This window comes from Bos indicus x Bos taurus, chromosome 7 (genome assembly GCF_003369695.1).
Source record: "Bos indicus x Bos taurus breed Angus x Brahman F1 hybrid chromosome 7, Bos_hybrid_MaternalHap_v2.0, whole genome shotgun sequence".
Classification (NCBI taxonomy): Eukaryota; Metazoa; Chordata; class Mammalia; order Artiodactyla; family Bovidae; genus Bos; species Bos indicus x Bos taurus.
The window spans coordinates 100,895,237-100,908,041 of NC_040082.1; the positions used below are offsets into that span (position 1 = coordinate 100,895,237).

Sequence of the window (12,805 nt, forward strand, 5' to 3'; positions counted from 1 at the left end):
TATGGAGAACAGTGTGGAGATTCCTTAAAAACTGGAAATAGAACAGCCATACAACCCAGTAATCCCACCGGTGGGCATACACAGGTAGGAAACCAGAATTGAGAGAGACACGTGTACCCCAATGTCCATCGTAGCACTGTTTACAATAGCTAGGACATGGAAGCAACCTAGATGTCCATCAGCAGATGAATAGATAAGAAAGCTGTGGTACATATATACAATGGAGTATTACTCAGCCATTAAAAAGAATACATTTGAATCAGTTCTAATGAGTTGGATGAAACTGGAGCCTATTATACAGAGTGAAGTAAGGTAGAAAGAAAAACACCAATACAGTATATTAATGCATATATATGGAATTTATAAAGATGGTTACGATGACCTTATATGCAAGACAGTGAAAGAGACACAGATGTAAAGAACAGACTTTTGGACTCTGTGGGAGAAGGCGAGGATGGGATGATTTGAGAGAATAACATTGAAACATGTATATTACCATATGTGAAACAGATCACCTGTCCGAGTTTGATGCATGAAACGGGCACTCAAAGCTGCTGCACTGGGACAACCCAGAGGGATGGGGTGGGGAGGGATGTGGGAGGGAGTTTGGGAGGGTGGATACATGTACACCTGTGGCTGATTCATGTTAATGTACAGCAAAAACCACCACAATATTGTAAAGTACTTAGTCTCCAATTAAAATAAATAAATTAGTTAAAAAATTAAAACTTCTGTGCATCAGTTGACACTATGAGAGAGTGAAAACATTGAGAGAAATGGTGGGCTGAGGTCCTTGCACAATTCATATAGACCCCATGGGTCTCAGTATTTTCATCTGTCGAATAGAAACAGTAATACCTTATTTTCAAGTGGTGATGTGAAGAATATATGATTAGAAAACATGAGAACTGTTTTTGTAAACTCAAAAATACAAATTATTGGTAAGATTCACAGTGCCAGGATCTCTCTATGACCTCTGTGATTTTTTTGATGTTTTGCATTATTTGTGCGTGTTGCAAATCCCAGGAATGATTACTTTTAAGGAAATTCTCCAATCTAATGTAATCCTTATACTTTACTTTTATGACTACATAAGCCGTGTATTTACTGTTTTCTATATACAGGGGTGGCTTTCCAGGTGGCACTAGTGGTAAAGAACCCATCTGCCAATGCAGAAAGATTCGGGAGATAAGCATTTAATACCTGGGTTGAGAAGATCTCCTGGAGAAGGGCATAGAAACCTACTCCAGTATTCTTGCTTGGAGAATCCCATGGACAGAGAAGTCTGGTAGGCTATGGTCCATAGGGTCTCAAAGAGTCAAACGTGACTGAAGCAATTTGGCACACACACACACACACACACACACACACACACACACACACACATAGAGGGGTACTAGGGTTGATATGGGTTAAATGATGGTCCTGTGACTCTGGTTAGCTTGTGCGTCTGTGCTTCAGATCCACAGTTACTGCTTATTGAGCTTAACACAGGACTATACTCTTCCTTAAGAGTTTGTGCATGAAAAAGCCCATGCTGCATGGACAAAATAGGTGCTCAACCCAGGTGGAGAATAAGAAGATAGTTATGTATGAGAGTCAAGATGAGAATAGAAATGCAATGAGCAGAAGTAAGAGGAAGACATTCTTTCATGACAGAGGAATGTCCTGAGTGAGTTTAGATGTAAACCAGTGTGAGTCATAGGATATCACCTGCTTTATACCCAATTGTCCAGTATGATAGGAATGTGCTGCTCAATGAATCAATCAGTGAAGTGCTCTGGGGAAATGCATGATTTTACCTCACTATGTTTAGAGGGTTCCGACATGGCCCTGCTGGAGAGTGTGTACTCCTCAGACTCAGTTTTCTTTTTCTTGATCACTTTGAACCATATATTGTATTGCTCTTGCACCTGTAGAGACAAAGCATGCTCTGCATCAGCTCTCAGAGAGAAATGAGGATGAGAAGAGTCCTAAGCAGGAGTCAGACAGTGGTACCTGCTGGCTGAGGAGGCAGTACACCAGGAAGATGAAGAAACCTTGCAGGCTGTTGATGATGGTGAAGAGGTAAGCCATGACGTGGGGAGCTGGTCCCACCTGCAGGATTCCCAGACACCATGTACATCCCAAGATAAAGAGCTGAGCTGTGGCTTTAAATGTTAGCATCCTGAGTAGGAGGACAAAAAAGATTCACTATGCACCCTGACCAACACAGTCAAGTCCATCTCTTTTCAACTCAAACAATGTCTCTGACTTAGTTGTGGCCAATCGGATGTTCACTGTGAAGGATTATCTAAAAGAAATTTTTTTGTTGTTGTTCTGGAATGGCATATTATCTTAGACTGAAGTTGGTAGTGAAACTTCATAATGTGGCTTTCAGTAATAGGATGAATATCCCAAGTTTCAATTAACTAATATTACTGTGGATGTTCTGTGCACATGGCTTTGTGCTGGCCCTGAGCATTAAAAATAAGAAAGGCAAGATTTCTGATTTCACAGACCTTACCACCTTTTGGAAAGACAAATACAATGGTCAATTATACTTGTGAAATTGAAGGTCCCTCTGCCCTGGTCCCTCCAATGATTTCCCTATCTTTTCCATCTCCATGAATTGACCCACATCATGCTTTGTCAGATGATTCATTCTGTGTAAAGGAAAAGAAAGCAAAGGATATCCTTGGCTTCTTAGAAGATATGATATATAGATAATCAACCTGACTTCACCAGGTAGAGCAGGGCAGATAAGGGTAGTGGGACGAACATGAATAAAGACATGGGCATGAAAGGGAATGCTGGGGCCTGTGTCAGGTATGTAAGTGATTTATAAGGATATACATATTCTCAGGACTTTTCTTATAGTGTCATGGTGGTAATCCCTGTTTACCAGAACAAAATCAATTTCCTTTGTAGCTAAAATAGTTCCATTCTCGGGTTAGAGATGAATGGAATATTTTTGACTTAGGTATCAGCAACAAAACAGTATTCAAGCTTCCAAGAGGGTGGCTGAACTCCTCCTCTCAAGTCCGCTTGAAACCCTGTGAAGGGACACTAGAAGCTTGGAACTCTATGTCCTTGCTCCTGGACCATGCTTTTTATGGTGTGGGGTTGGGAGGGGGTGTGGTGGGGTAGGGTGGTGATGTGTACCTCTGATCCATCTCACCTAGTCTTCCGGAGAGTGGACACATCACTGTTGAGTGAGGAAAGCTTCTTTTTCACAATCCAGAATGTTATCAGGAAGAAAACTAAATTAATCTGCAGAAACATCACAAGGGATATTAAGTGCATCCAGATCTGCTAATCCTTCCCTGTGGCTCATCCAACATCTAAATCAGCAGGTAGGAAGGGTTTGTATTTCATAACAGTGATAGAAAACCAGACTGAACACCAGTAACTCACTTTGCATGGGGATTTACATGTTTAAACACCGAGAGTGCTATGTCTAAGGAAATGCTCCTTCCTGGTTTTAAAATGGGAATTTCTGCATCCCGGGACCCTCTCATTCCTCAGCTAATTGGAATAATTGGTCACCTTGTCCATAGCCCTCTTTTTGCTTGTGGTTTTAATTCACCCTCAGCCAGGGAGGAAAGATCCTCTGATGTCATCCATTACTCACAGAGAAGATGGTGCAGACAGGGCCAAGAAATGTCCATACAAATCCTTTCTCTGTGCTGAGCCAGCATCTAAGAGAGGTGGTTGAGAATCAAGAGTATATTAGCCTTTGTGGATAAAGAATTGATAGATGAACATATCTCTCATTCCTCAAAGTTTTTCCTAACTCCTTTATTATTTTATTATTAATTATTATTATTATTATTTTTTAGTCAGAATATTTCACATAAGATCACCCTTAGCAAATTTCAATACACAACACAATATTAGCTATAGGCACTATGTTCTATAGTAGACTTTCTGAACTTATTATTTTGCATAATTGAAAGCTATGTATGTCCTTGATATTAGTAAAGGCCATGGGTGTGTACTTATTCCCAATTTGTCAGGTTATACACATTAATCATGTGCAGCTTTTTTTCCAAGTAAATCACAATGTAAAAAAGTGGTTTTAAATAAATATAAACTTATTTTAAAAAGCCCTTTTAAGTCTTGGCCCTCATATGCTGGCAGAAAGAAATGTACATGTTTTAAAGACAATAATCAATAAACATTAATTTATGGTTTATGAGACAAATATTGAGTCTCTCTTTCTCTATTAGGGTCAGTTCTTGGCTCTGAAGATCAAGTATGATTAAGAGAGCAATCTCTTTCTTCAAGGAGTTCCTAGCTCTGTAGGCTTATTGATAGTTAGATAATAGAAACAATCAAAATGATGAAGCTTATGATCAAATATGAGGAGTTGTGGGAACATGTAGGTGGATCTATAACCTAGTCAGACCTGTAGGAGGTTCTGATACTGGGAAGGGTTCCCTGAGAGAATTCTGTTGTGTTTATGATGAGAGGTGAAGGATGAGTAGATGTAGATGGGGTGAAAAAATTGGGGACAGCCAAGAAGGGAGAGAGAGTGAGAGAGAGAGAGAGAGAGAGAGAGAGAGAGATAATAACAGTAAGCCTGACACTGCTATGGCAGGCTCATGTGCGTTAAACAAGTTATTCCTCATAACGACATACGTAATCAAATGATTACAGATCAGGCATCTGAGGCATAGGGATACAGAGTCAGTAACTGAAGTTCACACTGATAGAAATTATAGAATTGGTGCTTGGTCCTAAATAGGAACTGTGTGCGATTTGGGAGATGTTAAGACCACGCTAGTTGGATCCACCAGGAAGAACCAAAGAGAGAGTTACATAGACAGGGGTTGACATACTGCAGCCTGTGGTTCACACTGGGTTGCTGTCTGATTTTGGAAATGCATTTTACTGGGTCAGAGTTACACTCATTTTCTTATATCTTTTCTGTGGCTGCTTTTGAACTACAAGGACAGAGGTGGAAAATTGCAACTGAGACTGTTTGACCCACAAAACCAAAATATCTACTACCTTGTGTTTGTAGGGAAAGTTTTCTGACTTTTTGCTAAACTATCTAGAAAGGCCAGTGATTCAGAAACCATCTGATGCAAGTCGACATCAGTTTTTACCAGCATAAGAATTTGTTGTGAGTTGCTAAGTTATGTCTGACTATTTGTGACCCCATGAACTGCAGTACGCCAGGTTTCCCAATCTTCCACTATCTCCCTGAGTTTGCTCTAACTCATGTCATCTAGTTGGTGATGCTATCCAACAATTTAATCCTTGTCACACCCTTCTCCTGCCCTCAATCTTCCCAGAAACAGAGTCTTTTCCAATGAGTCTGCTCTTCACATCAGGTGGCCAAAGTATTGGAGCTTCAGCTTCAGCATCATCCTCCCAGTGAATGTTCAGTGTTGGTTTCCTTAAAGATTGACTGATTTGATCTCCTTGCTATCCAAGGCAGTCTCTAGAGTTTTCTACAGCACCACAATTTGAAAGCATCAGTTTTTGGCATTCAGATTTCTTTATGGTCCAGCATAGAAATTTGTTGTGAGTACCAGTGTGCATTTTGTCACATCTCTACCACCAACAGCCTAATTAAAAAATGGTACAGGACTAACGAGACATTTTCTAAAGAGGTCATAGAGATTATCAGCAGGCACATGAAAAATGTTCAACATCACGAATGTCAGGGAAATGTAAGTCAAAACCACAGTGAGACATTCCAGCACACTTGTTAGAGTGGGTCTTATCAAACACGTGTGTAATAATCACTGTAAGTGAGAATGTGGAGAAAAAGGAATTCTTATATATTGTTGCTAGAAATGTAAACTGATGCAATCACTATGGAAGACAGTACTGAGACCTTCAAAAACATTAAGAATAGAACTACTATGTGATCCAGCTATCCTGTGCCTGGGTAATTATAAGGACTACAAAAACACTAACTCAAAATGATGTGCAGACTTTTATGTTCACTGCGGCATTATTTGCAATGGCAAAGATATGGAGGCATACTAAGTGCCTATCAAAGGATAAAGAAGATGTGATACACACACATACACACCAGCCATGTAGTACTACCTAGCCATAAAAATGAGGAAATCTTGCTAATTGTTACAACGTGAATGGATGCTGGGTTTATTATGCTAAGTGAAAGAAGCCAGATAGAGAAAGACAAATACAGTCTGATTTAATTCACATGTGGACTATGACAAATCAATAAACAAACAAAATAAATGAACTGCCTAAACCAAACAACTGCCCTCTCCCTATAGAAGAAGATAATAGAGTACTGACAGAAGAGAAAATATGAGCTTGGGGAGAGGTGAAATGGGCAACTGTATTGTAATGGATGGAAACCCAATTATCAGTGGTAAACAGGTTGTAGGGTATACAAACATAGAAATATGTCCTACACATAAAACATATACAGTGTTGCAGAACAATATTGACACAATGAAAAGAATATATCAATGGAGAAAAGACAATCTTTTCAGTAAATGGTTCTGGGAAAACTAGACAGCTACACGTAAAGGAATGATATGAAACACTCCCTAACATCATATACAAAAATAAATTCAAAATGCATTAATGACCTAAATGTAAGGCCAGACATTATAAAACTCTTAGAGGAAAACATAAGCAGAACTCTCTTCCACATAAATTACAGCAAGATCTTTTCCCCCCATGCTTCTCCTAGAGTAATGAAAATAAAATTAAAATAAAAAATTGGACCTAGTTAAACTTAAAAGCTTTTGCACAGAAAAGGAGACCATAGTGGGGTGGTCCTAAGATGGCAGAGGAATAGGACAGGGAGACCACTTTCTCCCACAAAAATTCATCAAAAGAATATTTAAAAACTGAGTAAATTCCACAAAACAACTTCTGAATGTTGGCAGAGGACATCAGGCACCCAGAAAAGGAGCCCATTGCCTTCGAAAGGAGATAGAAAAAATTTAAAAGACAGAAAAAGAGACAAAAGAGGTAGGGACAGAGCTCCATCCAGGGAAGGGAGTCTTAAAAAGAGAGAAGTTTCCAAACACCGGGAAACACTCTCATTGCCGAGTCTGTGGCGAGCCTTGGAACCACAGAGGGCAACATAACTGGGAGGAAAAATAAATAATTAAACCCCATAGATTACGTGCCCAATGGTAACTCCCCCAGCAGAGAAGCAGCACAGACGCCTGCACCCGCCACTAACAAGCGGGGGCTGGGCAGGGAGGTGCAGGCTGCATTGCTTAGAGTAAGGACCAGGCCTGAATGCCCCAAGGTCAACCTGAGGGAACTAACTTGGGCTAGCAAACCAGCCTGTGGGATAGCTATCACATGAAACACCCTAACCTAAGACACCACCAGGCCCGCTCACAGAACAAAGGACTGCCTAGAGCTATGTGAGGGGTCCTAACCTAGGACACCATCAGGCCCACTCACAGAACAAAGGACTGAACAGACCTAGCCAGCTGCAGACCATCCCCCTCCGGTGACAGGCAGCCAGAGCTGGAAGGGGGCAAGTGCAGCCCCAGAGAGACATTATCTACCAAACTGTAAGCAGGCTTCTTTGCTAACTAAGACTTCTTGGGGTTCTGGATGGTCAACATCCACCTGAGAAGGTGCGCCAGTTGTACACCCAGAAAACCGAGTGGCAGGGACGGGGGAGGCAGTAAGTCACAGCGACCACGCTCGCCAAACACCTCATCACCTGAGCTGCTCGGACCTGGGAAGGGCACAAAATGAGGCCCAACCAAGTCTGTGCCTCTGAGGACTACCCGAGTGCCTGAACCTGAGTGCCTTAGACCTGGGAGGTACATGCAGGCAAGGGCCGGCCTTGGACGGTTCCCAGTGGAGCAACCTAAAGCCTGAGCAGTGTAGACAGGGAAAGCACACATGCTGTGAGTGGGGGCAGGCCCAGTTTGGCTGAGACACTGCGAGCACACGCCAGTGTTATTTGTTTGCAGCGTCCCACCCTCTCGACAGCGCGATTGAACAAGTGAGCCTAAAAAAGTGTCCACCACCTCCCCCTTGTGTCAGGCAGTAAATCAGACACTGAAGAGACTAGCAAATGGAAGAAGCTAAAATAGAGGAAACCGCCTTGGAAGTGACAGGTGTAATAGATTAAAACCCTGTAGTTAGTACTGACTACATAGGAAGGGGCCTATGCTGCTGCTGCTGCTAAGTCACTTCAGTCGTGTCCAACTCTGTGTGACCCCATAGATGGCAGCCCACCAGGCTCCCTTGTCCCTGGGATTCTCCAGGCAAAAACAGTGGAGTGGGTTGCCATTTCCTTCTCCAGTGCATTTAAGTGAAAAGTAAAAGTGCATCGAAACTGGGCTGGCTGGTGCACTGGAATGACCCAGAGGGATGGTATGGGGAGGGAGGAGGGAGGAGGGTTCAGGATGGGGAACACATGTATACCTGTGGCAGATTCATTTTGATATATGGCAAAACCAATACAATATTGTAAAGTTAAAAATAAAAAAAAAAAGGAAATGTGAAGTCTCTCAGTCATGTCCAACTCTTAGCGACCCCATGGACTGCAGCCTACCAGGCTCCTCTGTCCATGGGATTTTCCAGGCAAGAGTACTGGAGTGGGGTGCCATTGCCTTCTCCAAGGAAGAGGCCTATAGATCTTGGGAAATATAAGCCGGACCAAGAAACTATCTGAAAATGAACTGACCCCACACTGCCCACAACACCACCAGAGAAAGTCCTAGATATATTTTTACTATTTTTACTATCATTCTTTTTAAAACAATTTTAAAAATGTTTAAGTCCTCTATTACTCCTTTAATTTTCATTCTTATAACCTACTATTGCTTTGCAAAAAAAAAAAAAGAGAGAGAGACCCTATTTTTTAAAGCAAACTTCATATATAATTAAAAAAAATAATTTTTGTGACTTTTTTTTCTTTTCTTTAATACTGTATTTTTGAAAATCCAACCTCTACTCTAGATTTTTAATATTTGCTATTTGGCATTTGTTATCAATTTTGTACCTTTAAGAACCCAATCTTCAGTACCTACTTTACTTGGGAGTGAGATTACTGGCTTGACCGATCTCTCTCCCTTTGGACTTTCCTTTTTCTCCATCAGGTCACCTCTATCTCTTCCCTCCCCCTTCTTTTCTCTACCCAACTCTGTGAATCTCTTTGTGTGTTCCAGACGGTGGAGAACACTTAGGGAACTGATTACTGGCTGGATCTGTCTCTCTCCTTTTGATTCCCACCTTTATCCTCCTGGCCACCTCTGTCTCCTTCCTCCCTCTTCTCTTCTCTGTATAACTCTGTGAACATCTCTGAGCGGTCAAGACTGTGGAGCACACATAAGGAAGTGATTACTGGCTAGCTTGCTCTCTCCTCTTTTGATTCCACCTCATCTCATTTGGGTCACCTCTAACTCTCTCCTCCCTCTTATCTTCTTCATGTAACTCTGTGAACCTCTTTGGGTGTCCCTCACTGTGGAGAAAATTTTCATCTTTAACCAAGATGTTTTATCAATGGTGCTGTATAGATGGAGAAGTCTTGAGACTACTGTACAAATAAGACTGAAAACCAAAAGCAGGAGGCTTAAGTCCAAATCCTGAGAATACCTGGGAACTCCTGACTCCAGGGAACATTAATCAACAGGAGCTCATTAAATGCCTCCATACCTACCCTGAAACCAAGCACCACCCAAGGGCCAACAAGTTCCAGAGCAAGAAATACTACACAAATTCTCCAGCAACGCAGGAACACAGCCCTGATCTTCAATATACAGGCTTCCCAAAGTCACTCCAAACCCACTGACATCTCCTAACTCATTACTGGACATTGCACCCCAGAGAGAAGAGATCCAGCTCCACCCACCAAAACACTGACACAAGCTTCCCTAACCAGGAAACCTTGACAAGCCACCCGTAAAACCTCACCCAAATGTGAGGAAACTCCACAATAAAGAGAACTCCACAAACTGCCAGAATACAGAAAGACCACCCCAAACACAACAATATAAACAAGATGAAGAGACAGAGAAATACCCAGCAGGTAAAGGAACAGGACAAATGCCCACCAAACCAAACAAAAGAGGAAGAGATAGGGAATCTACCTGATAAAGAATTCTGAATAATGATAGTGAAAATTATCCAAAATCTTGAAATCAAAATGGAATCACAGATAAATAGCCCAGAGACAAGGATTGAGAAGATGCAAGAAAGGTTTAACAAGGACCTAGAAGAAATAAAAAAGAGTCAATAAATAATGAATAATGCAATAAATGAGGTCAAAAACATTCTAGAGGGAACAAATAGTAGAATAACCAAGGCAGAAGATAGGATTAGTGAATTAGAAGATAGAATGGTAGAAATAAATGAATCAGAGAGGAATAAAGAAAAATGAATTAAAAGAAATAAGGACAATCTCAGAGACCTCAAGGACAATGTTAAACACACCAACATTTGAATCATAGGAGTCCCAGAAGAAGAAGACAAAAAGAAAGACCATGAAAAAAATACTTGAGGAGATAATAGTTGAAAACTTCCCAAAATGGGGACGGAAATAATCACCCAAGTCCAAGAAACCCAGAGAGTTCCAAACAGGATAAACCCAAGGTGAAACACCCCAAGACACATATTAATCAAATTAACAAAGATCAAACACAAAGAATAAATATTAAAAGCAGCAAGGGAAAAACAACAAACAACACACAAGGGAATTCCCATAAGGATAACAGCTGATCTTTCAATAGAAACTCTTCAGGCCATGAGGGAATGGCAGGACATACTTAATGTAATGAAAGAAAATAACCTACAGCCCAGGTTACTGTACCCAGACAGGATCTCATTCAAATATGAAGGAGAAATCAAAAGCTTTACAGACAAACCAACGCTGAGAGAATTCAGCATCACCAAGCCAGCTCTCCCACAAATTCTAAAGGATCTTCTCTAGACAGGAAACACCAAAAGGGTGTATAAACTTGAACCCAAAACAATAAAGTAAATAGCAATGAGATCATACTTATCAATAATTACCTTAAACATAAATGGGTTGAATGCCCCAACCAAAAGACAAAGACTGGCTAGATGGATACAAAAACAAGATCTCTATATGTGTTGTCTACAAGAGACCCACCTCAAAACAGGGGACACATACAGACTGAACGTGAAGGGCTGGAAAAAGATATTCCACGCAAATAGAGATCAAAAGAAAGTAGGAGTAGCAATACTCATATCAGATAAAATACACTTTAAAAAAAGGCTGTGAAAAGAGACAAAGAAAGACACTACGTAATGATCAAAGGATCAATCCAAGAAGAAGATATAACAGTTATAAATATATATGCACCCAACATAGGAGCACCACAATATGTAAGACAAATGCTAACAAGTATGAAAGGGGAAATTAACAATAACACAACAATAGTGGGAGACCTTAATACCCCATCACACCTATGGATAGATCAACTAAACAGAAAATTAACAAGGAAACACAAACTTTAAATGATGCAATAAACCAGTTAGACATAATTGATATCCATAGGACATTTCACCCCAAAACAATGAATTTCACATTTTTCTCAAGTGCACACGGAAGCTTCTCCAGGATAGACCACATCCTGGGCCATAAATCTAGCCTTGGTAAAATAAAAATAAAAAAATGAAGCCATTCCAAGCATCTTTTCTGACCACAGTGCAGTAAGATTAGATCTCAATTACAGTAGAAAAACTATTAAAAATGGCAACATATGGAGGCTGAACAACACGTTGCTGAATAACCAACAAATCACAGAAGAAATAAAAAAAGAAATCTAAATATGCATAGAAACGAATGAAAATGAAAACACAGCAACCCAAAATCTGTGGGACACTGTAAAAGCAGTACTAAGGGGAAAGTTTATAGCATAGCAATACAGGCATACCTCAAGAAACAAGAAAAAAGTCAAACAAAGCAGACCATAAACAAGATGAAAAGACAACCATCATAATGGGAGAAAATATTTGCAAATGAAGCAACTGACAAAGGACTAATCTCTAAAATGTACAAAGAGTTCATGTACACAGCTCTCTCTCTCTCTCTCTCTCTCTCTCTCTCTCTCTCTTTCTATATATATAGAAACAGCATTTTGTGGTCAAACGTTCATATAGTTAAAGCTATGCTTTTTCCAATAGTCATGTATGGGTATGAGAGTTGGATCATAAAGAAGGCTGAGTGCCAAAGAATTGATACTTTCAAACTGTGGTGTGGGAGAAGACTCTCGAGAGTCCCTTGAATTGCAAGGAGATCAAACTGGTCAATCCTAAAGGAAATCAACCCTTAATATTAATTGGAAGAACTGAGGCTGAAGCTCCATTACCTTGATTGCTTGATGTGAAAATCTGACTCACTGGAAAACATCCTGTTGCTGGGAAAGATTGAAGGCAGAAAGAGGAGGAAGTGGCAGATGATGAAATGGTTAGATAGCATCACTAATGCAACTGATACAAACTTAAGCAAACTCTGGGAGATAGAGGAAACTCAGAGGGCAACATAACAACAACAACAAAAAAATTCACCACAGAATACGTTCTGAACCTCAATTACTAGCAGAGAAACAGCTCAGATGCTGCTCAAGTCCACCAGCAACTAGTGGGGGTTGGGTGTAGAGGTTTGGGCTGGTGGCTGGTTCTTAGGGTAAGGACTGGATCTGAATGTCCTGTGGACAATCGGAGGAGGCTACTATAACACAGCAACCTAAACCATGTGAATGCCAGAGAGACAAAGAAAATCAAAGGACCTTTCCTGCAGGAAGGCTCAAGTGCTGCATGGTGACACCTGGTCAGCTCACAGAACAAATATTGTGCCCTAGTGAAAACCAAAAAGGAGTAAGCT

General features: G+C 40.7%; 1 protein-coding gene across 1 annotated transcript in view; it reads right to left on the minus strand.

Moving 5' to 3' along the window:
• LOC113896427 (adhesion G protein-coupled receptor E2-like) overlaps positions 1-12,805 on the minus strand; it is a gene marked incomplete at its 3' end in the record, with an annotated part of 62,716 nt that overhangs the window by 12,438 nt on the left and 37,473 nt on the right. The window contains exons 15-18 of the mRNA XM_027548617.1: positions 3,614-3,680; positions 3,161-3,252; positions 1,999-2,167; positions 1,803-1,913 (exon numbers count right to left, since the gene is read on the minus strand). Coding sequence (XP_027404418.1) covers positions 1,803-1,913; positions 1,999-2,167; positions 3,161-3,252; positions 3,614-3,680 — 439 coding nt within the window. The remainder of the gene's footprint in view (positions 1-1,802; positions 1,914-1,998; positions 2,168-3,160; positions 3,253-3,613; positions 3,681-12,805) is intronic.